We start from the raw sequence: 25034 nt of genomic DNA on the forward strand, positions 1-25034 counted from the left end.
GATTTGATGTTCACTGTTGGGTATCTTTCTCCAAGTGACATTGTTCGCCACAGAGGGGTGTACAAGCAACGTGGTGTATCACATCTGTTTGTACTTCAGGCTAATATACCACAGTAGGAAAGCAGCCCACTGGTCTCTAATGCAAATGTGTTAATAAAAAGTTTCATACTTCACATGTTTTTCTGATAAATGGCATTTAGAAAAGCAGAGAGAGAGAGAGAGAGAGAGAGAGAGACAGACAGACAGACAAAAAAGATGAGCCGCATTTATTAGAACAGCTATTGACCTAAAAACAAGCTGCTTATAATAAGCAATTGGCTATCTGGAACTCACTATAGATCCAACAGCAATACACTTGTAGTCCAAAATGCTGAACATCAGTATTAGTCAATGGGTACTCTGAAATTTGGCACAGGAGGTGACCATCAGTTTCCAATTTACTCACAATCGGTTGATTTTGCAAAGCCTCTTTGAGAGAACAGTGTACAGGTATCACCTCCTTTAAGTGTCCTGTTGAAGTCTCTATACAGGCAATATGATCTGATATCCTATTGTCCTTGAGCGAATGCTAGACAACACTGCACAAGTGAACTGGATCAGACCACCTTTTTGAGAATTAACTTTGGCATTTATTTCTGCCGTTTCCTAGACATTCCTAGCTTCTCATTTAGCATCATAATTCAAACAAACCTAGGTAAACTGCAATGTGCTAGCTAGCAGGGCAAGCTGATTTTCAAGACAATAGTCTTGACATTGGAGAACTACAACTAGGAATATTAGAGAAAAGGGTTACCTGTTATACCACTCTGAAGGCCTGGTCCGTAGGCAGTAACAAGTGCTGGGCTATCTGCTTGACCTGGCTCCCCAACTCTGACTTTGAAAGGACTGCCGACAACATGGCTTCCATTGAACTTCACATCAATAGCATGAATACCATTTTCACGTGGAATGAAACGGACAGCATATCTATCTGTAACAAACATGCAGGCAAAGAAAGTTTTTAACATTAGTTTGGAGTTTGCCACTAAATGTTAACACAATAGAGCAGAGCTAGCCTCTTGAAAGTGGAATGAGGGACAGAAGCTGCCTTATACAGAGGCAGACCATTGGTCCACCCAGCTCAGTGTTGTCTAGATGGATTGGCAGTTCTCTAAGCTTTCAGGCAGGAGTATTTCTCAGCCCTACCTGGAGATGCCAGGGAGTGAACCTGGGACCCAGATGCTCTTCCACTAAGCTATGGCCCCATCCCCTAGAGGGAATATGTTACAGTGCTCACATAGAATCACTTATCCAAATGCAAACCAAGATGGGCCCTGCTTAGCAAAGAGGACAATCCATGCTTGCTACCACATGGCCAGCTCTCCTCCACAAAATGATTGCTGGAGTAGTGAGAGTTCAGGAAGTTAGGTTCAGAGCCGTTTTCTGCACTTATTTTGGTGAGAACTGGTAACATATTGAGTGTTGCCACTGTCATGTAGAAGCAAAAACCCATCTACCCAAGTGTTCCATTGGGTAAATATGTTTTTGATAGGTACAGAGACCACACACTGCCCTACAAAAAGGTTACATGCAAATAGTCCAGAGCACAGGACAAACACCTTTAAAAAGTTGTTCTTGTGTGGAGGACCTACGTGGAGCAAGTCAGATAACCTTACCAAGGCAATCACATTTATATAGTCTTTAAACCTTTTTCAAAGATATATTTTCAACAACAGTACAAAATCAATCCACTTTAAGTGGTCAGTTTGTTTGCACCAGTAGACAGTTAAGTTGCTTTATTCCATAGAAGAGGCATTCACATTGAAGAATCACCTCTTAGAATCCAGTAGCAGGTTTGATAGTGAATGAAAACAGGAAGCTGCGGTACACCCAGTCAGATCATTGGTGCATCTAGCTGAGCACTGCCTACAGTGACTGGCTTTCAAAAATCACTGAGACCTGGGAAAGCTGCTGACTGGCCAAAAAGAGGTTTTATTCAGAGTTCATTTCTATGGCCAAGAAAGGTGGGGCTCAGCCCCTTGCCCCCTGTATTTTGGTTCCAAAGTAAATATCTAATGAATTGCTGCTGGGCATTCCCCCCCCCCCCCGTATGGGTGTTAAGATGAAATTTGTTCTGTTTATGAATATTTAAATTATGTTGCAAGCAGAACTTGACACTTGCAATATTTAAGGAATTCTGGAAGAGTTCTCTTTGCAGCCTTACCTTGCTCCAATTCAGACACATGACATTCTTCCACAGCTCCTATTGGACTATGCACTTTAGCATCAATCTTGCCCTTTGCCCCGTTAAGCCTTATGGCGAAGGATGCTGGCTGGTTAACTTTCAACCCAGACTCCTAAGAATGCGATAGCAAGATCACCACAGACATATTGACATTTTTGCCTTGCATGGAATACAAACAAATCCTGTGCTTAAATGTCTCTGAAGGCTAGAGCAGATTTATCTCAGTTACCTAAAAAGTAGCACAAGACCTGAGAGATGCAAACGACAGTAAACCTGAACCACATTTGCAATGAGAAGAATGGTATCACCTCCCTGCCAATGGGGTCAAGAGGCACCTCCCAAAAGTGGTAATCCTCCATATATTAAGCAGGGGGAGAGCAACTGATACACTCATTCTTTTGCTATTTAAACCACTTTGAGAATTTTGTTAAACAGCATACAAATAAAAATTATACACATTCCAGCTGTGGAAGAGTTGACTCGCTCTGCTGTTTACATGCCTCAGGACCAGAACTTCTAAGGTAGCAATGAACAGGGGCATAGCAAGGTTGGAATGGGTCTTGGGGACAAGAGTGAAGAAGGGCCCCTGCTTGCCCCCTCCACCTTTTTCTTTGAAGAGGAAAGGGGGGAGGGAGAGTGCAAAGAGCAAGCTAGGGCTCAATTGCGGGGGGGTGGGTGCTCCCTCTTTCTCAGCAGCCCAGGGACATCCATCACCCCCACCTTGTTCAATTATTGCTACAACCGAACATATGAAGAAGTTGCTCAGCTAGAACCATCCCCCTCATTTCCTTGGACTGAAGGCAGGAATAAGGCTGTTGAGAGGTTCTCTTGTAAATTCCAGAGGGCAAAGAGTGATGAGATCTTCTCATAATGACAATTTTATTCCTAAAAGTATAGTAGCCTTTACCAAGGTATGGGCTCACTTCCTTTTATTTCACCCACACTGTACCTACTACTATGGATATTTATATACCACTTTTCAACAAAAGTTCCCAAAGTGGTTTACATAGAGAAATAAAAATAAGTTAATAAATATGGCTCCCTATCCCCAAAGGGCTCACAATCTAAAAAGAAATACAAGATAGACACCAGCAGCAGCCACTGGAGAGACAGGAACATAGGAAGCTACTGTATACTGAGTCAGACCATTGGTCTATCTAGCTCAGTATTGTCTTCACAGACTGGCAGCAGCTTCTCTAAGGTTGCAGGCAGGAATCTCTCTCAGCCCTATCTTGGAGAAGCCAGAGAAAGAACTTGGAACCTTCTGGTCTTCCCATCCCCCAAGAGGAATATCTTCCACTGTTCACATGTGGTCTCCCATTCAAATGCAACCAGGGCGGACACCGCTTAGCTAGGGAAACAAGTCATGCTTGCTACCACAAGACCAGCTCTGCTGTGCTGGGGTTGGATAGGGCCAGTTGTTCTCCCCCTGCTTTAAATCACCACTTTAAAAAGGTGCCTCTTTGCTCAATTAGCACGGGACCAGTTATCTCCTGGTTTTATTTTTCAATTCTAGCCTGCAAGATCTATTCCAAGTATAGAGTAATCTTGCTTCGGTATTAATTTTGTGCCCACATGCTAAATAATCCATTTTTGATTAGAGCAAATGATAATCCATTCTGTCAAGATGTTTTAGACTTGATGCATTGCTGAAAGCAATATTATAGATGTAATACTGAGTCTGCTGTTTTCTGTACAAAATGAAGCATGTTTGGTAGAATGCCTAGAGACTACGAGTATCTCACAATGAAAGGAAACCCAAAAGATTACAAGAATGCACATGTCTTGTGTGGGGTACCAAGCACTATATGCAATGAAAACTGTAGTTGCAGATGTTCTACATGCATATTCCCATCTTTAGCAAGTGGGGGAATTCAAGTTACATCATTGGCCATGACAGAATACAGAGCTTTGCTTTCAATGCATAGCTTACCTGAGAGATCCCATTTACAGCTTTACCCTCAAGAGAGAAATAAACTGAACTGAGCAAAAGCTTAAACACAGGACACTGAAATGGATGAAAGGTTTTAGAGTGCCAAAATACTGCTTCTGCCACAGGATTATCTCCTTCCCCCAGTTTTATTGCCCTCTTCAGGGTTTAAGCCAACTGACACACATTCTGTCAGGAGTCTTTAAATGAAACACAAGAAAAACATCAGTACCACAACAGCTAATTAACTCCTTGTAACTCCTTTGCTTTAGTGGAGGTTTGGCTAGAAATGTACACTGACACACTAAGTACTAACATACGAGTACACATTCCCAAATTGTATAATCTAACCAATGCCCAGTTTAAGTGCAGGAGTAAGCCACCCAAGTATTGCTGCGTCCACATTTAGGGAGATCTACAATCCTTTCTGGCTGAAAGCCAGTCAGAATCTTCCAAGTTACTTGTATTTTAGGTTTAAGACTGACACTTAAAGTGTTACTTACATTAAGCTTATTGCAAACCACAAAGACACATAAATGGCTATATACAGAGCCAAGCCTACACAAGTCTGCAACTCTTTGGTTACTGGTTAGGAACCATTTGAATCACAGGTTTGTGGTTTTGAGCCATCTGTAGATATGTCTAGAATTACTGCTGTGTGCTCACCGTGGGGCCCCCTATTAGTTCACCCATGCACATCCTTGCAACACCTAAAGTAAATGTTCCATGTTTGTCTTCCTTACCTTGCCTATATAGCAATGAGGCTAGACATGGATTCCTGCAAACCTAACTACCACTGCTGCCAATGCTTGTAGCTGATCAGTGTCTTACACTGAAGCACTTAAAACTTTGACCAAAAAAAGTGTGTGTAAATATGCCAAGGCTTTCAGAGCTGTAGCATAGCATCACTGTGCCAAAGAGGCTATTTTTAAACTTGGCTGAACATACAAAAAAGGAGGGTGTCATCATCTAGTTAGATGCTGCTCTCTAACTAGAGTTCTATTTGCCTGCAAAGAATTTGTGAGAAATATAGCTAGCAAGCAAGTAAAAATAAAAGCCTGAGAACAAGGATGAAATCAGCCTGTGGTAAGTCATGCAGATGTTTCCTTATGTCTCACCTGAAGGCTCATAACAGTGAGCCTACGAGCATCATCTGAAGGAGCGATCACAGGAACCAGGTAAGGACTTTCTGGAATATGCTCATCATTGAATTTGATGGACACCTCATAGTTACCTGAAAGACACAAAAGACTCCTCTAATAAAACTAGAAATGCAGAAGTATTGTTTGCAGGTGCAATTTCATTAGTTTCTAGTAATTAATACTACATTTCATACCAGGCTCTTGGGCAGTGTACGACACACCACAAGATCCATCTTTATGGTCTTCAAACGCAATTTCTGCTTTACTTGGTCCTTCTACTGCAATGGAGAGTCCTCCAGCTCCTGCTTCTCTCGTCCATATACTGAATTCAGCTGTTGATTAACAAAGACGAAATAAGATTAGCTTCCTGTCAGAAGTAGGCATATGGTCCCCCAATCCTTTCCTTGTGGAAATAAGGTTGTGGTCCCATACAAGGTGGTAGTATTCTTGAGATGCATTCCAATAAAACTATATAACAAGGAGGATCGCTGCCCAATTAAAGAGTAATCTTCATCAACTGTATAATATTTACTGAAGTTCATAGAAGCACATTTTAGATTGTACATCTGTTAGGACACAATGTAGATCTTAGAAGAGGCATTGGCTCCTGTGTAAGGAAGGAAAGGGAATGCCACTTAAGATGGTATTTAGCTGCTGCTTTTATAGGCACTTCAGCTATGCAACTGAGCTATACCTTTTTAGTTTTTTAAGCTAGTCTTATTTAATTGAACGTTTCCTACTTACAAGGTGTCACTTGAGCCAGAGTTCCAACTATGGACCACCACACCGTGCTTTTGTATTCAGAAGATTAAATTCATGGAAGTCTTACCTGGGATGCCTGCCTCTGCTCTTTCAAGTCCTGGGCCACCAGCTCTGACCTTATTGGCTCCTCCTTCACCAAGTGGCCCAACAGTGAACTGAAACGGACTGCCTGGAACATGTTGTCCTCTGTATTTCACATCAACAGTATGGACCCCCATTTCTTGTGGCACAAAGCGAACGCAGTATGTGTTTTTATCATGCTCTACTATTTCTGCATCTGTCATCCTTCCTGATGGGCTGGTTACATGTGCTGACATGTCACCAACATCAATTTCTAAAAGAAAAGGTCTAGTGTCAGTGTGGAGCAGGGAGATTTAATTTCTGAATAGCTTACACTGGTACTGTGCACAAAGTTCCACATGCAGTGAGCTCCATTCACTTCAGTTTCTTCGAGAACTCCCTTGTACTGAACCTGGCATGACAATTAAGACCCAACAAGCTGAGCTCAATGTTCAACTAAGATTGTGATCTATGCCAAATACAATCAAGAGCCACCTTTCTCAGGAGCAGCTTGAGAATTTTGGACAGGAATCCCTTCATTCTCAAAAGACACTTCCAACTGTGAGATAAAAACCCAACTCACTCAAACTATCCAGCGGCTTATGAAATGCTCCCTCTGACAGTATTGTTCGAGAAAGTGGAGAACTATGTAGCTGAGATTTTATCTCACAAGTACAACCTTAACTACTGGTTGCAGTGTCCACAAACTATCACGTTCAATAATTTTCCTTCTACAGGAAAGTAATCCATGGGCCTAGTTACCATTTTCATTCAGAGAAGATATGGACTGGATACTAATCATTTCTAAGCCTAGCCTAAATAATCTGGAATATTTAACATTTCATGTTCAGTACTCTAAGCTTTTCTGTAGGCTAAATGCTCATGTTTTGCTGCTATAAATTAAGCTAGAACAAAAACAATTTACAACTTACAGCATATTTGTAGAGAGAACAAACAAAGATGCACACTGTTGTATGCTAAGATAATGCAATTCTGGCAGGTGTATATTTGCTGGGTGCCTGATGTGGCTCAATTTCCTAGTAGCATAACAAGCAAGACTCTTGCAGGGATGTGTATGGAAGAGGATTTGCATTCTGTTCCAAGCTCAGAACAGAATACAAATGCCCAGAACATTCCGTCAGAACCACCCATCAAGCCGGCTGTTTCAATGGAACGAACTCAGAAGTTCCAAGTGCCATTTAGGAGGCATTTTCCCCCCTGGCCGACTGGTTTTGGCACTAGCTTCGACTGGCTTGTGATCTCCTTGCTTCTTGGTTGGCTTTTCATACAAGCCAAGCAAGCAGCAAGGAGATTGCAAGCCAAATAAAAGACCAGAGCCAAATCAGTCAGCAACTGAAACACACGCTTCCAAAATGGTGCTTGGAACACTCTGAACTTTCTGACTCTGAACAGGGTCATTCCATTCTGAGCTTGAAACAGGTCCTTCATTTGAAGGGTGTTCTGTTTCATGCTTGAAATGGCCAGTTTCAAGTTTGAACATTCTGCACATCCCTACACACTTGCTTGATCTTCACAAGACAGTATGCCTGTGCACTGTCAGATGTGTACAAGCCCCAAGAAGTTTGTCTATTTTCCTAGTTTAAAAGGTACATATCTAGCTACTTTGTTGTATGTCCAAGGCAGAACAAGACAGACTAGCCTGGTATTTACAAGACTATTCCAAAAATTCTTCAATAAAGTAACCATTATTTCTCAATAGTTAAGCATTACAGACAAGACATGCTTAGATAGAAGAGGCTAATTTCGAACATACTGTACATTTGCAGCTTATCATTTATTCTGCTTTAAGTCAGATCTAGTGAAATATGCTATGCAGATGCACGACAGCCTCAAGACATACCCACTACCCCTACTGAACTATGTATGTAATAATTCTGCAGATCCCACAAAGAAACAGATTGGAAACTTTGTCTTCTGATGCTAGATGGGGTATCTGTGAAAATAGGACATCGAGGGCCTCTCAGCTGAGCCTGGCAGTTTCCCTTCTGCTCAGTACACAGGCAAGTAGAAGTGAATTGGTGTGAAAGGTAGGACAGTCTCTCCAGACATATGGCCATTTGGAACCATGTAACTAGGAGAAGGTAGAGGAAAAGAAACAGAAGAAAGGAAAAGCAGAACTGGTTAGAGTAGCAGAAAAAGTCAGATGTCAGAGTCTGTATTAGAACTGAAGATGTAGCTGCTGAACTACCCTGTGTAGTGTTGGAAACCATTCTGTAGGGATGTTAAGTGTTCATCAAGGATTTACACTCAAGGCAGGCATCTAAGTAGCTAAAAGGCAAGTTGTGCTGTGTTATTTCCCCCACTAGTCCTTTTAAAAAAGAGAGAGCATGGATCTCTATTAACTGTTCCTCCACAAAAAAAGACATCTGCAAAAGGCAATTCTTAGAGCAACAGCTAAAGTACAGGTTTTTTTTTTTTTTACAATACACGTTTTAGAATGTTGGTGGGTGGAGTTCTGGACTTGCTACAACTGGATTTGAAGCCAGCTCTATATCAAAGGGACTCATCGTGGAGCCTTGGACAAGCTACGCTTAGCATTGTCTCTCTACTTTAATGATGCAACTACGAACCTTCCACACGGATATCAGGGAGATTAACAAGTGGTTGTAAGCAACAATGCCAACAATGTTCCCCCTCATCTCATTAAGTCTTCAGGGGATGTTCCATTTTTACAGGGATTGTACAGAATGCTCAGAAGACTGACAGTTTTTTCTGTTCAGGTTCCAGGAGAAGTAGAGGGAGCAGAGTTAGTGAAGGAACTTTGAGGCCATGCAAAAACCATCAGGTGTTTTGCAATGGGAGCATCTAAAAGGATTAGGATAGCAGCATCTAAAAAGGATTACTACACTATACCAGGAGGCCTGAACTTACCTGGTATTTTCAAATTAAGATCACACAGGCTTCCAACAGTTGCCACAGAGGGAGCACGCCTGGTACGCGTGATGCTTTCCTTCACCCTTCCTTCACCACTTATTTTCACAGTAAATGGGCTCCCTTTAAACAGTACAGACAAGACCATACAAGATTAGAGCTGTCAGAATATAGGTGATCATCAGATGTATAGGCTAAGAATCTTTGCTCTGGTCGGTGACCAAAAGAAAAAGTGTTTTGTTGTTGGGGCTAAGAATTGTGTCTCAAGTAAACCCTAGCTGAGAAGTGCTATTTTCACAGAGTCAATAATGTTATCCAACTGAAATGAGCCAATACATTTTCAATGAAATGTCTTTAATCAGAGAGATACTAAGCACTGATAACCAGCTTCCTATGCCATACCATTAAACTCTTTGCTAACCCACAATAAGAAGAGCCAGGATTATGCTGCTGGAGACATTGCCAAGTGACCAAGCATTTATGAGATACACAGTTCATTTCCCTTGAATACAGAGTACCAAAGATCCTGATAAGAAACTTAGACAATCTTAAAAAAAATAAAAATGTACTACTGGAATGGTGGAAACATGCAGTCTACAACAGAATGTTAAGTGGTAGTGGCTTAACAGCAGCTTGTCAGGTAATATAACTTCTTCGTTTTCTTACCTGGGATATGCTCATCAGCAAACTTGGTGGACACTATGTAAACACCAGGAACAGTTGGAAAATATGATACTCTGCAAGTTCCATCGTCCAGATCTTCAGTCTGGATATCTACTTTGCTAGGTCCTTCAACTGCTAGGGATATCCCACCATAACCTAAAAAAGCAATTACAAGGTCTCAAAGGTCCAAAGAGTGTTCTAAAGGGTGATCTTGAGGCAGGTGTTTGGAATTTTTAACATTACATGCTAACCAATTGCTTCGGGACATGGCCACAGAAGAAACTTTACCAGATAGTGGTCCTGGTGTACAGCCATGAGTTACAGCCTACTTATCAGATTGACAGGACATCAGAACCCACTACACACTTGGGCAAGTAGCAAGGGCCCTACACTCCCCTGCCCTGCAAGTTAGAGCAAACACACAAGATTCCGAAGTCAGTACATAGTATTAAGCTCTGTTGGTGGTAACATACAATAATTGTACTTCTTTTTTTTTTAATAGGGTGGTTGAACACAGTCTGGGAAGAATAGCAGTGAAAGATTGGACTAGATTGTCAACTGGAAGCAAGACCTGAGGGAGCAAGTAATGCCCTAGAAGCCCTTCCCAGAGAGAACATTTTGTAGAAGCAAATTCTAGCACTGACCTGCGTCTCTTGTATCTACAATGAAGTCACACATTTCAAACGTGCGTCCTTCTACCAAGCCGCGTCCAGACACTCTTGCTCTACTTGCATCACCAATTTCAGATTGGACCACCATAATAGACACTGGGCTATTAGGCACATGACTTCCATTCTTCATAATACTGACCAAGTGCTCTCCCACTTCCCGTGGAATGAATGAGATACCTGTAAGATGGAAGTTGAGACAAAGTTTTCTCAAGTACAAGAGCTTCCTCCAAACCCAGAACACATCAGCAGATATCAGGAAGGTAGGTATTTGTGTTACAGGAACTCTGGTACTCACACAAGGATACTAACCCATTTACAAGGTGAAGTTTGTTTCCAGTCATGACCCTGGCCCAAGAGGTTACCAACTCATCATTCCAGAGATCAGAGATGATCTCTGAACAGATATCATGAGATTACCATGCCAATTTTCACAAGCCATCATTGTCAGAAACACTAACGTAGCAGTCTCCCTAGCAAATCTGTGGCACACTTACCAATGTGGTTATTTGGTAATCTTTTCAGAAGACAAGGTTCATCACGGCCAGATGGGGCTTTAATACTAGCTGTCAAAAGGCTAAGATCAGTCTCATTGATGTCCAACAGGAAGTCCGCAGCAGAGCCAAGCTTAACTTGGGAACGTCTCCTACTGTCATCTTTATAAGAAGAAAATTCCCAGTTAAGATTACAGATAACTCCTCAAGAACTATACGCTTATCCCCAAGTCTTCCCATTATGGAGAAGTCATTAACAAGCGCTTCCATTTCAAGAAATGGAGACCAAGCACTAATGAGAACCAGAAGTTACAAGAAATGTTCCCTCTAACAGGGATTCCCAGATGATAACTACAAATCCCAGAATCCCCAACTGCAAAGGCTTTTGCTTGGGGTTTATGGTAGTCAACAACATCTGGGAATCCCTGTTAAGAGGTAACACTGGTTACAAGATGTGCATATCTGCTTGTAAACAAAACATATTCTATTCTAGTAGTTCTCAGATGCAAACCTATGCTTTGGAAAATGGGAGCTGTACATAAGCCACAAATTGACAATTTATGGACAAATAAAGGGACACTGAAAGCTCAAAGACCTTTTGCCTCAAGGCCTTTTATTGACCAGCTTTTGTATTTGATCACTGACCAAAGCCCATCTAAGTTTTGAAGTCACTGCCACAGTATAGCTTAAACAATATAGCTTAAAGTTGTGACGTTGAGTCGATACCGACTCCTCCTGGCGACCACAGAGCCCTGTGGTTGCCTTTGGTAGAATACAGGAGGAGTTTACCACTGCCATCTCCCATGCAGTATGAGATTATGCCTTTCAGCATCTTCCTATATCGCTGCTGCCCAATATAGTTGTTTCCCATATTCTGGGAAACATACCAGTGGGGATTCGAACCGGCAACCTCTTACTCCCTAGGCAAGTTACTTCCCTGCTGCGACATTAGGTGGCTTCTGAGTCAACACCGACTCGATGGCACACTTTACCTTTAAACAATGTACTACTCCATAAAATCAAGCTGCCAGTTTTATTTTCAAAGTATAAGCAGCCAATACTGAGCAACTCAGTATGAAAGATTAGTCTTCTCTATCTACAGATACACTAAACTGCAAGCCTTTTTGTCTTATTCACATCTGCCCCATTTTGCATGCTTTTCCATACCTGTGATTTTGGCAGTGAATGGGCTTCCTGGGATGTGTTTGTCATTGTACTTGACCAATATGCTGTAGTTTCCTGGAAGCGTTGGCAGGTAGGTGACTGTACAGGTGCCATCCTTGTTATCAATGCAACTGATCTCTGCTTTTGAGGGCCCTTCAATTGCCAGGTCTAAGCCACCTACAAGGGGGTGGGGGGGAGGAAGAAGCATTACTGAAAAGTTTTCAGCTTATTTTCCAAGACTGCCCGAAACATCCAGCTAATTCAGATTTCAAGAGCAACTTGCGGTTCCAGATGTGTGGGACCCTTCTGTAGAAGTTTGCAGAGAAACATGGCTAACCTTCTGATGTTCTCATGGAGTCCTAGTAACTTGCATATAAAGTATCACGTTGTCGCCAAAAAAGTGAAAGCAACATGAAGGAAATTAATCTGTCAAACCAACCTTCAAGTAATTTCCATATTATGATATAGTGCAGCATCTAGTGCAATATTTGGACAAAGGAATCCCAGGTACAAATCTAAGCTCAGCCATATAGCTCGTTGTGTGGATTTGGACATCTCTCATCCTAAATTATAATAGGGTCACTGAGAGCTTAGACAAGACAGTCTAATCTGCAGAGTGCCACAGGAATACAGACCAATTCTGTTTGAGGTGATGCTCTGTTTAACCACGAACTGATCTGTTTATGCACACCCAAAGTTACTGGGGGAAAGCAGCAGATAGAGGAATCAGTTCTATTCACCATGTTTACAAAACTTTACCTGCAATCTTAAACACACTTTAGAATCCAGGTTTTGCCAAAATTTGAGTGGGGCTTGTTTCTACAGAAATGCATTTAAGACCAAGAAACTAGACATTTACCTTCACCAGCATCTTCTGTGACTATGGTGAAGGTTGCTGGTTTGTTTGCTACACCATAGACCAGGCCAGGTCCATAAGCAGTCACATTTCCACTGTTTGGATAGTTCACATAGAATTGTAGTGGGCTCTCTGCAGAAGAGAAGACAGAATACGTGTAACATACCTTTTAGATGGCGTCTATTTTAATCAACTATTATGTGAAGTCTCTTGAAATAAGAAAAATATATGTTTATAATTGGTGTTTATCAAGGTTAGTTTTAAGAAGCAGATATTCATTTAAATTGCTTTTAGCATGACAAACCCTGGAGAGATTTGTGTAAGTTGGTCTATATAATTATCGAAACTGTATGGTATAAGCCTTTTGATAAAAATTCAAGTATCCTGCTCAGTTCCACTAAGTTTAGCTTCCGATTATTTCTGTACTTTACTCGCCAAGTTTTGCCTCCCAGTGTGGGGATCAGAATGAGGCTCCTGTTGCTGTACCACCCAGACCGCTACCCAGCGGTCTCCCTGCCTGAGCTCATGGAGTTGGTCTCTGATTTGGTGTTGAGGACTCCCAGAATGATTGTTCAGGGTGACTTCAACATCCACGCTGAGGCTGCCCTGTCTGGGGCAACTCAGGACTTCATGGCTGCCATGGCAACCACGGGGCTGTCCCAAAGTGTGGGCCCAACACATTATTTGAGGCACACTCACCATTTGGTTTTTTCAAGTGGACAGGAAGATGGAGATTTGAAAGTGGGGGTTGAGTCATCCATGCTCTTGTCATGGTCTGATCATTTCCTTCTGAGGTTTAGAGTCTTAGCAGCGACACTTCTCTGCAAGGATGGAGGACCTATAGAAAATGGTCTGCCCCCAGAGACTGATGGACTCCAATTGATTCCTGAGGGCTCTGGCAGATTTTCCAGCTGGTTTGGCTGGAACTCTTGTCAAAGCCCTAGTTGCTCTCTGGAAAGGAGATGGCCCTTTCCATCAGGAAGGCCCCACTCTGAATGCATGTGTGTACACGCTACTGGCCAGAACAAAACTAATTCTGCACATAGATTTTAAAAGATGAGAGAAATGGACCTTAGAAGACGGGGGAGCTGGCGGTGGGAGAGGAAAGGGCGGAGACCAAAACCCCAATCCACCCCCACACCAGTACCCCAAGGCTGCTGGATCCAGCAGTGAGCATTTAATATCTATCTATCATCTATCTATAGAACTTTAGAACCCCTAAACCAGCTCAAATTTGAGCAGAGCCATGGGTTCCTTCAGGGGCACAAAACCAAACATGCCCAGTCAAACCAGTTTTGTGCACACACTGCTATTTTCCATAGAGCTCTACGCTTCCAAGATGCTGCTGGGGTTTCTCACAACTCCAGCTCCGTTTAAGGACTCTCCCTGGTGTTCTGCACAGCACCACCACTGTGCAGAGGTCAGCAGTGGAAACGCTGGCCTCTGAACAAGGCTAGGAGTGATATGTACATATGTACTATCCATCCCCATGTACTCGAGAGTGTGGAACATAGCCTAGTAAAGCTTCCCATTACAAATTACAAGTATATAGCAAGTCAGGCTTTGAGTTTGCCTTCCAATACTGTACTCATGTACTTTTGTGAATCCATCTTTCCAGCCCAGTTGCTTTCTACAATAAGGCAATTTCAAGTTCCAGTTCTTGCCGATCAAATGGGTGTCGGTATTGATGAAACTAGTTTGTCATATGGTCACTATACAAGCTATGGTTAAGCACATGAGAAAGCCAAGCCAACTTTCAAAGAGTCCTCATCTAGAGAAAGGCCATTCTTGTGGCTGACTTAAGTGATACTTCTATTTCTAGCTCTGCCACATACTTCAAAACTCACAATATTGAACACGTCCTTGTCCATCAGAAGGGACTCTACGCAAATGTGTAATGATCTAATGAGGCCTTGATTCAAGGAAGTGAGTGCTCCTTTTAATGTTATCAACAGCTATGTTCTGGACAAACAAGACACTTCAGCACAGCATTGGTACCTGTTCATATGGTTAGCAGGAACTATAGTGGCGAACATGGGTATCCCAGAATGCAGAGAAGGGCACTTGCCTCTCACTAGCACACTCCTGTTATGGACTAGAAATATGGCAAGCCATCAAGTGTGCCCATAGTGCGCCCAGAACACAAGCCCAGGAAAAAGTAAATTTTATATTTGCAAAATATATACTGTTGGGTATTTGTGTACTTTCCCAGACTGCAAGCATTTACAGTTAATTCTAAGCACTAAGTGGAAAACCCCAAGCTAGCCAATGACAGTGGATTTTTTTAAAAAGTCAAAATATTAAAAAAAGAGGTTACATCTTCTCATGATGCATGCAAATATGTCAGCCAAGAATACAGTGCAAGCAGTCAAGTTTATAATCCTAGTAATTCACTAGGAAACTGGGTTGAGTTCTTTATAGCTTAATCCTTTCCACATATTATAGTGTAGGGAAGAAGGCCCAATATTTTACACACATGCACTGTAACCTTTTGTTGAGCTTTTGAGAAGAACATTGCTCTAAAATAAGATAATTATATGTTTCAGCTTGATTTATCATAAAAGGCCACAAGAGCCAAGTATGTTTTAAATCTGGCATAGGATTTAAAACCCACTAAGAATTCATGCTGCCTTCATTCCAGTTTTTCCTATAAGGCATTTAATGAAAACAGCATCTGATACCACTCCTTCAACTGAAGCAGCCATCTCCAAAATGTTTTTTTAAAATGCATTTGTGCACATTTTGCTGGGAATTTCTTGCAATGTAACCTCACTGTTTACTGGAATCAGCTGGCACTCACCTGGAATATGGTTACCCATGTATCTGATATGCATTTCATGCAACCCAACTTCAACAGGAGCATATCTAACTGTTACTGTGCCATCCTTGTTATCCACAATATCTGGTGCTGCAGTCTTTCCTGAAGGCATATGCACTTCTCCTAAAAAAAACCACGAGTAATTTGAGCTCTAATACACAAAACTTTCAAAAAGCAAAGTTCTCTGCTTTGATATTTTCACTCAAGCCTGAGTGGTACTGGAGATCTTCTTTCAAGAAGTAGAGAATATAGCAGTACGGAAGGACTGCCCTGTATTTTTCTCAAGGTACTTCTAGAAAGCAGTGCCCTTATTAGGCCTTGGTTTCAATATCCTCTTATGAGTCAACCATAACAATGTTTTATCATCAGCCATGCCACATCTTTCAAGACAGGCTCACAGTCAGATACACAATAAATCTGACTATTTGGGGTACTGCAGCTCCCGTTACTCACAGAAACAGCATCTCGGTGTTGTGATCCCATCCACTGCCAAAAGATTTTCAGAGTTCAGTCTAAGGCATTGGACAAAGTTGTGGCTCTGGACTATGCTCAAGAACCCTTTTATATGGCCACTTTGCAGGAGTAAAGACTATTTCCAATTACCCCAAAGGGTTCTTTTTCATCCCTTCTGTTAAGACCACATGATTTAGGCCAAGTAGTGCAGGCATGTTTTTCTGGGTAAAATAAACATATGCTTCAGCTTGTTCTTCATGTAACTGAACCAATCCTGAAAAGGCTGCAAACACATGCTACACTATCTTCCTTAATGTGTAACGTGTTGGGTAAAAAGAAAAGAGCAACTAATTAACTGTGTGCACTGGAAGTTACTTACCAGTTATTTCTCCTTTTCTTACTGCAAATGGAATAACCATATCGAAGGGTTTAAACCCCACACCATTCATGTCACCATCAGGAACATAAGCTTCTTCTGTGACCTAGCAGGAAGAAAATTACTGTTACTTTAGACAAAGAAAATAGCCTAGCTGTTTTTATCAGATCAGACAGTTGTAATCCAGAATGAAGACACCATTCAGTTGCAGAGGATGATCACTACACAGAACTTTGCTCCCATTAAGACACCCATTCATGCTTCAAAGTGAAACATATTCAAAAGAGAATGTTTTAACGAAACAAAGATGAAGACACACTTAGCACATTACAAGATGCAGAACAGTTCCGTCTGAAAGGACTCAAGTAGGTTGTGGTCTGAAATAAAGTTATTTTTTAAAGCAACCAAGAAACTAGTACAAAGCCAAAAGGAAAAACATAAAAATAATCTTCCAGTACTTCAAAAGATGCCTTTGGTATATTATGGTGAGAAAGTAAATATGGAATGTCCTAAGGAAACAGTACCACAGTTCCCTTGAAACAGTGATGTTAGAAGCTGTTCAAGAAGTTATTAGCACAGCAATGAAGGTAGATTTCCAGCACTTTAATCAACACCAACATATATGACCAGAGAAAAGGAAGCTTAAGCAATCCCAAGAGGCAGGTGGCTGGTTCTTGAGTGGAACATGGAAGCAAGTGTAAAAAAAAACTGTGTACCCAGGGCTGGAATCCAGGGGGGCAGGCTGCATTTAATGGTTCCTGAGATAATACTGCAACTTCATCTGCATCTGTAGCCTGGTTAGTGGCAAAAGGCAAGGTACACTTTAAAAAACAAACAAACAGTTCTTCCTTCATACACATTGCAAGTCAGAACAAATATGCGGAGGACTCCAGGGCACACTTACCTTAGTGCAGGGCAACAACACCAGCTAGACCAAGCACAACATATGAGAAAGCTGGCACACTGCACCAAACAAGCCAGCCAGCCAATGCCCCAGAGTCCTTTATCCATATGTCCCTGCCCAGCTGCTACTTGCCATCTTCTGCCATCTACCCTTGCTTGAGAGGCAGGGGAACAGGATGGCATCATTTTGAGTGTTCGGGTTTAGTCTTGGTCTGGCCCCAGGTTGGAAGGACTACCCTAGCAACTTGGTTCTAAGCACAAGGGTCACAGTCCTTTGACTATTTTTTGATCAAAGGATTTCTAGTTCCAGCTCTCCTCCAACTGAAGCAAAAGGAGGTGGTTTGGAAGAAGAAACAAGCTAACACTTGTGGTCCTACAGCTGAGAAAGTTGCTTGAAACTCAATTTGATGTCTGCCAATGCAGTCCCTATCCAACTATAACCCTCATAGTTCTCTATCACAGATCATCTACAGTATTTGATCAGTCTTAAGAAGCGTAATTTATAATGGCAGTTGCAGCTAGTGGGACAACACCAGTTTGGTTCCTCAGTTACCAAAGAGAAGAGAGCATCAACAGTCGTGTCACTAGTGGTAAGCCCTGCTGGAAGACTGTTGTGGAGGATCTTTTCCTGCAAGCCTCTTTTTGAGGTGCTCCCAAGCAAGACTAGTTACTTAACAGCAGTGTTCCCTGTAACAACAATTCCCAGATATTGTTAACTACTGCTCCCATGAACCCTAGACAAAGGACATTGCAGCAGAGGATGCTGGGAGTTGTACGCAACATCTGGGAACCCCTAATACAGGGAACACTGCTGACTAGGGTTTTGGATGTTCTGCAACAGTATTAAAAAGCTTTTGAGGCAGAAGTGGAGAGAGTGTCCATAAACACTTCTTCCAGTGCTGACTGATATCCCCCCTCCACCCTTGATCAATCCTTCAAATCCCAATAAAAGCCGAATGTTTGCCTATTCAGAATATATTACTCTAAGTTGGCCTCATTTGCCCCTAACTTCCCAATTGGCTAGGATCACCCATATGACTAGTGTAAGCAGCACTATCTTCACTCTAAATTGGCTTCGTCTGCCCTCAGTGACACCACATAATGCAACCCTACTGGCTACATAGCACTGTTCTTTCATATTTACTGAGTGCTTGACTAGTAAAGGAAGAAAGCCCTAGAATAAGGGGGTGAGGATGGAGAGAAATCTCAAGAGAGCAGAAGATCCGAGGGAACAATGGCTGCAAACAGGCATCTCCTCCTCCCCGCCCCCCACCCACGAAGCAGTTCAACAGCAGTATGGGGACGGGGTGTGTGCAATTTTCACACCTCATTTCATTTACACACACAGTGCCCTAGGAAGCAGTACTTTTTCCACAAGACCCATAGTGGGGAAGCATTCAACACAGCTCCAATACCAATCCAACAGATTTTCAATAATAATAATAATAATAATAATAATAATAATAATAATAATAATAATAATTCAATTTCTATACCACCCTTCCAAAAATGGCTCAGGGTGGTTTACATAGAGAAACAACAAATAAATAAATAAGATGGCTCCCTGTCCCTAAAGGGCTCACAATCTAAAAAGAAACATGAGAGACACCAGCAACAGTCACTGGAGGTACTGTGCTGGGGGTGGATAGGGCCAGTTACTAATATGCACTGAACTGCATGTTAAAGTCATTCTGTTAGCTACCCATCAGTGTGTTCCTACAGTTTCATTCGCTCAAGAGGCTTCAAAACTAAAGCATCTAGTCATCTTACCATAACAGTGAAGGGACTGTTTGGAATATCCACTCCACCAAAGCGGACATAAATTACATAAGTTCCAGGTTTAGCAGCTGTGTAGTAAATGTCATATGTTCCATCTTCATTTTCAATGACCTCTGCTTCAGCTTCTGTACCATCTGGGGTCAGGACCATACATGTCACTTTACCCTTCCCTGCAGATTTAGCATCTACTACAAAGCCCACTTCCTCTCCTGTCTTCACAGTGGCTGCAATGCCAGGACCTGGAACATAGATAATTAGCATCAAGTCTTCATCCAAGCCATCATTCAAGTGTTTATCAAATTTGTACACCACCCCAAACTTTAGTCTCTCAGCGGTTAAGAATAGCATAAAATAAGTTAAATACATATACAAAAAACGTAAAACGATCTAACAATTCAAAAATAAACCAGAGGTTAAAACCTAAAAAATTTAAGAAGCCGAGAAAGCTTGGGCGAAAAGATGGGTTTTCAGGTGTTTTTTGAAAATTGCCAGATGAGAAGGATCGTATCTAAGCAGGGAGCGAATTCCACAATCTTGAGGCAGTGACTGAGAAGGCCTGGCTCTGTGTAGCCACCAAACGGGTTGGCAGTAACTGGAGACGGACCTCCTCAGATGACCTCAATGGGCGGTGGGGCTCGTAGTGAAGAAGACACTCTCTTAGATAACCAGGGCCTAAGTCGTTTAGGGCTTTAAGTTATAACTAGCACTTTGTATTTTGTCTGGAAACCTATTGGCAGCCAGTGTGCCTCCATCAGTAAAGGAGTAATGTGGTCTCTCCAAGATGACCCAGAGACCAACCTGGCTGCCGCATTCTGTGAACCAACTGGTTCCGGACTACGTACAAAGGCAGCCCCACGTAGAGCGCAAGTCGTCTGGAAGTTACCAACAGATGTACCACTGTTTTGAGGTCATTGATCTTAAGAAATGGGTGCAGCTGGAGTATCAGCCAGAGCTGATAGAAAGCACCCCTGGCCACCACCTCAACCTGAGAAACCAGGGAGAGGTGTGAATCCAGAAGTACTCCCAGACTGCAAACCTGTTCCTTTTGGGGAAGTTTGACCCCATCTAGAACAGGTAGATCAAAATCATCTCTAGAGTTCTGACCCCGCACAATAAGTACCTCCCTCTTATCTGGATTGCTTGTAGCATGTGAAGGTAAAAAGCTGGGGCTAAGTTGAAAACTGCAACTGTTGTCATCAGGGCCCATTTCTCACATTATCAGCATTCCCAGTATAAAATAGTTGCCACAATTCCCTCAAACATCTTGAAACTCTTCCAGCATCTTTAGATCTACATTTTCAAGTAGGTCCATGCAATATTTCAGTACTGCAAAGCTTTTCAAAGCAGGTTTTATTATGGCCACAACATGCCCTGATGAGAGATTAGTTTTGCAGAAATCCTCTTGCAAAGCTACACTAACATTTAGCTTGCATTAACCTTGGCCCATAATTGCACAAGTAGTCTGGTTTACTTTGCCAAATGCTGCAGGCTATGATAGTCTATATGGGCAACACATCCAGCCTTGTGCCAGCATCCATTGGGGTTGGGAATTGAAACATCAGGTTGCTCACCTGTAACTTAGGTTCTTCTAGTGGCCATTTGCGCTCTTACATGATTGGGTTTTGCGTCTGCACAGAGACCTCATCGGAGGTATCCAAGCTGATTTCCTTCCAAAATATGCAGCAGTTCCTCCCCCTTCCAATGATATCATAGCCTCCCTCTTTCAGTCACTGAGTCCAGTGACCTAGAGAACTAATGAGGGGAGGTTGGGTGGGTATGTAAGAGCACAGATGACCACTAGAAGAAACCAAGTTACAGGTAAACAACCCAACGTTCTTCGCCATGATCTCTGTGCTTTACACAATCAGGCACATAGCAAGTTGCACCCGGACATGTGTCTTACCTGGAGATTGATGTTCAACTAAATAGCAATTGCAAGACTACTGTACCAAATGACGGATCTCTTCAGGAGCAAACGTCAAGTGCATAGTGTTGAATAAAGGAGCACAGGGACACCCAGGTTGCTGCTTGGCAGATGACATCTATAGGGTCTATCAAAAGCTGTGAAGGCCGCTACTGCTCCGGTGGAATGAGCCCTTATAGAGGGAGATATGTCCTCCTTGGCAATTTGGTAGGACAACTTAATAGTCTTGAATATCCATCTTGATATGGACTGAGAGGAAGCATGGCTGCCCTTGTTGGGGCCTGTGCGGGTCACACACAAAAAGGGAGTGGAACACCAGACAGTGGTCCTATGAACATAGAACCCGAGAGCCTTGCAGACTTTGAGTGCACGAAGATGGCACTGTGCATCGTCCAAAGGGTTGGGAAAGAATACAGGCAAGGTAAGTGGCTGAGACCGATGAAAGGAGCAAATTACCTTGGGTAAGAAGGCGATGTCGGGACAGACCACTACTTTGTCCTTATGGAAGATTAAGTATAGAGAGTCTACCCATAAGGCCCAGAGCTTACTCACTCGCATTGCAGACATGATGGCTACTAGAAATGCTACCTTGCAGGAGAATAGGTCCAGAGAGATTGTATGCATGGGTTCAAAGGGGTATCTCATGAGACAAGTGAGTACCAGAGTGAGGTTCCAGGGTGGAGACATGATGGAGGCATCTGGGTAGAAATGGGCTAAGCCTTTTAGGAAAATTTTGACAACAGGGTCCTTGAAGGATGTAGAGGAAGATGGTTAGTGAGCGAGCTACTATGGCCATCAGATGGATGGGAAGACATCTTGAGTCCAGATTCCTTCAGGGAGAGAAGATATGTACAAATGTGTTCTGAAGAAACATCCTTGGGGTTAATATTTTGTAATTTGAGGAAGATGAAGAAATGTGCCCATTTATATCGATGTGGTTTTATCGTTGCAGGTTTCTTGGCAGCAGAGAGGACTTGCTGCAAGTCTCTTTTGAGAAGAGGGGGGATATCCACCACTTGGTGAGGTGGAGGCTGTATAGATCTGGATGTAGAAGCTGACCTGTCCACTGGATGAGGAATCACTAGTAGACAAAGATGGTTGCCCGCTGCAAGGTGTAGGAGGCGGGGGAACCACGGCCATCTGGGCCACCAAGGGGTGATTTGGATGCATTTCACCTGGTCATGCTGGATTTTGCAGAGCACTAGAGGTAGTAGGGGAATGGTAGGAAATAAGTATGCTGTCTGGTTCTTCCACAAAGTGGCGAAGGCTTTGCCTAGGAAGTGAGGGCTGGAGCCCACCTTGGAGAAGTAAAGGGGACACTGGGCATTCAAGTGTGATGTAAAGAGGACTACTTCTGGACAGAACCACCTTTAAAAAATGGACTGTAGAATGTCTCTGTCTAGTTGCCACTTGTGGGAGTCTTCACCAGCTCTGCTGAGAGCATCAGCCTAAACATTGGCTGCTCCCTGGATATGTACTGCTATAGGAGTGATGGAATGGTCTATGCACCAAGACCAGAGATCGAGAGATAGGTTAAAGAAGCTGACAGAGCTGGTGCCACCTTGCCTGTTTAGGTAGGCTTTCACCGTAGTGTTGTCAGTCTTAACAGTCACTGTGGAATGATGCAGGAGGGATAGGGAGCCTCTGAGCGCTTTGAAAACTGCTAAGAGTGTGAGGAAGTTTATGTGATGTGAGTGTTCCTCTTTGCTCCAGAGACCTCATATGGAGAAGTTTTGGGTGTGGGCTCCCCAACAGGTTTCAGAGGACTCTCTGGTGAGGACCTATTGTGGTTGAGGAGGATGAAATGGGGCATGCACTGCGAGGTTGTGGATGTCCATCCACTGATGGAGAGACTGGCGAACCGTGATGGGTATAGCAAGCCATTGAGATTGAGGATCTGTGTGAGGATGGAAGTTGTGCAGGAATCAGCTTTGTAGAATCCTGGAGTGGAGGCAGGCATGCTGAAGAACGTGTGTCATGGAAGCCACGTATCCCAGGAGTTGAACAACTCTTGCCCTGTGATGGTGGAGCACTCAGGCTGCCAATGAAAGGAGTGCTTCGATTCTGCATTCTAACAGATAAAGCATGACCTGAGTGGGATCAAACAGGAGGCCAAGGAACTCTATGCATTTGGTGGGTTTGGATTTGTCGTAATTGATCTGGAGGCCTAGATCATTCAAGAGAGCGGTTATGGTGGCAAGGGCTTGTAGAACTGCTTAAGGGTTATCTGCCACCAAAAGCCAGTCCAGGTATGGGAAGATCTGGATGCCCTGCTTTTGTAGGAAGGCCTCCACTGGTGCCATGCATTTGGTACATACCCTTGGGGCCGATGCTAGCCCAAAGGAAAGTGTCCTGAACTGGTAGGTGTTGTTTCCAATTTTGAAGCGTGGGTTGCAACAATGTGGAGGACAGACGGTAACTTGACAATACTCATCCTTGACATCTAGAGAGATGAACCAGGTGTCTCTTTGCTTAAGGGCGAGAACAGTAGTGATGGTGAACATATGGAAGCATTTATAGGTGATGCAGTGGTTGAGTTGTCTAAGGTCCAAGAACCCTGAACTCCAAGCTTGGGGTAGAGTGCCTCAAATTCAGATTGTAAATCTTCCTCTTCTACTGGGAGATCCTCCAAGTACTGGAATTCTTCTTCCAGGGCAGCCTTGTGGTCCGATTGGCTTTCGGGTTCAAAATTATCCTCCTGCTCTAAAAATTGGTCCTTGGTACCAAGCTCGCTATTGAGGGGATTGCCCTCTGCTTCAAGGCCCTGATCCTCAGGTTCGAGAAGGTCGGAAGGTGGCGTCAATTGCTTTGATAGAGGTGCTTCATGATGGCTCGATAGTTTGCACTTTTTTGTTTATGGAGGATGGAAACCTCTGAGGAATGTGGTTCAAGCCACTTGAGAGGTTTGGAAGGTGGCTGAGTCACCTCCTTTTTGGATGTGGTCGAGGTGTTTGATCCCAAGGATCCAGGGGCCACATTTTGGGCAGCGGTACTAGGGGAGGGTGCCAAACCGAGTGAAGTGGGAAGCATGGGCTGTGAGGGCCGTGAAGAGGCACCAAAGTTAGATGAGTTGGCAGCAGCTTAAGCAAAGGGCTGTGAGCCCAAGGGAAGAGGAGAGCTGGTCTTGTGGTAGCAAGACTTGTCCCCATAGCTAAGCAGGGTCTGCCCTGGTTGCATCTGAATGGGAGACTTGATGTGTGAGCACTGCAAAATATTCCCCTTAGGGGATGAAGCCACTCTGGGAAGAGCAGAAGGTTTCAAGTTCCCTCCCTGGCATCTCCAAGATAAGGCTGAGAGAGATTGCTGCCTGCAACCTTGGAGAAGCTGCTGCCAGTCTGTGAAGACAATACTGAGCTAGATAGACCAATGGTCTGACTCAGTATATGGCAGTTTCCTATGTTCCTATGAAGGGGGGCCAAGGTCAGAGAGGCTTGCATGGTGGAAGAGGCAGAGGGTGCCTGAGACAATTGGAGGGCTCGCTCCTAGAGCCAAGAATTTAAATGAGAGGCCCGGTTCTTTCTGGCCTGTTTAATGAATTTGGCGCAGTGTGTGCAGGTTTCACTTTATGGGCCTCACCAAGGCAAAAAGAGGTAGAGGCTGTGTGTCCGTAGAAGGAAGCTTGGTCCTGCAATGGGCACCACATTTATAAGTGGCTGTTCGGGGGTAAAAATGCAACCCCTCCATGGGGTGAATGGGCGGGGGACATGAAGAAACCACTAACTGAGATAATGGGGGGAAACGAAACAACAACAGGCAAGGAGAGAAAACTAGAGGTTGAAAAGTAGGAAGGAATTGTTTTCACAATCAGTTTCAGTCTGTCAGTGGATGAAGACAGACTGAAGGAGTATGATGTCACCAGAAGGGGAGGAGCTATCACCTCTTTTGCAAGTAAATCAGCTTGGATAACTCCGAGGTCTCTGCGCAGA

The 25034-nt window shown here is 43.2% G+C and overlaps 1 protein-coding gene across 4 annotated transcripts in view; it reads right to left on the minus strand.

Moving 5' to 3' along the window:
* The window catches only part of FLNB (filamin B), a 113867-nt gene that overhangs the window by 4574 nt on the left and 84259 nt on the right, over positions 1 to 25034 (minus strand). For 2 of the 4 annotated variants that reach the window (XM_053293801.1, XM_053293800.1), the window contains 15 exons: positions 19176 to 19423; positions 17219 to 17296; positions 16506 to 16608; positions 15656 to 15796; positions 12859 to 12987; positions 12003 to 12176; positions 10839 to 10997; positions 10318 to 10521; positions 9677 to 9829; positions 9011 to 9133; positions 6126 to 6392; positions 5491 to 5628; positions 5273 to 5388; positions 2204 to 2336; positions 794 to 970 (listed from right to left, as the gene is read on the minus strand). In XM_053293801.1, the coding sequence (XP_053149776.1) occupies positions 794 to 970; positions 2204 to 2336; positions 5273 to 5388; positions 5491 to 5628; positions 6126 to 6392; positions 9011 to 9133; positions 9677 to 9829; positions 10318 to 10521; positions 10839 to 10997; positions 12003 to 12176; positions 12859 to 12987; positions 15656 to 15796; positions 16506 to 16608; positions 17219 to 17296; positions 19176 to 19423 (2343 nt within the window). Of the gene's footprint in view, positions 1 to 793; positions 971 to 2203; positions 2337 to 5272; positions 5389 to 5490; positions 5629 to 6125; positions 6393 to 7979; positions 8211 to 9010; positions 9134 to 9676; positions 9830 to 10317; positions 10522 to 10838; positions 10998 to 12002; positions 12177 to 12858; positions 12988 to 15655; positions 15797 to 16505; positions 16609 to 17218; positions 17297 to 19175; positions 19424 to 25034 lie in introns of all 4 variants that reach the window. The other 2 variants (XM_053293799.1, XM_053293802.1) reach the window with 2 other exon arrangements.

The sequence above is a fragment of the Hemicordylus capensis genome, chromosome 2 (genome assembly GCF_027244095.1).
Source record: "Hemicordylus capensis ecotype Gifberg chromosome 2, rHemCap1.1.pri, whole genome shotgun sequence".
Classification (NCBI taxonomy): domain Eukaryota; kingdom Metazoa; phylum Chordata; class Lepidosauria; order Squamata; family Cordylidae; genus Hemicordylus; species Hemicordylus capensis.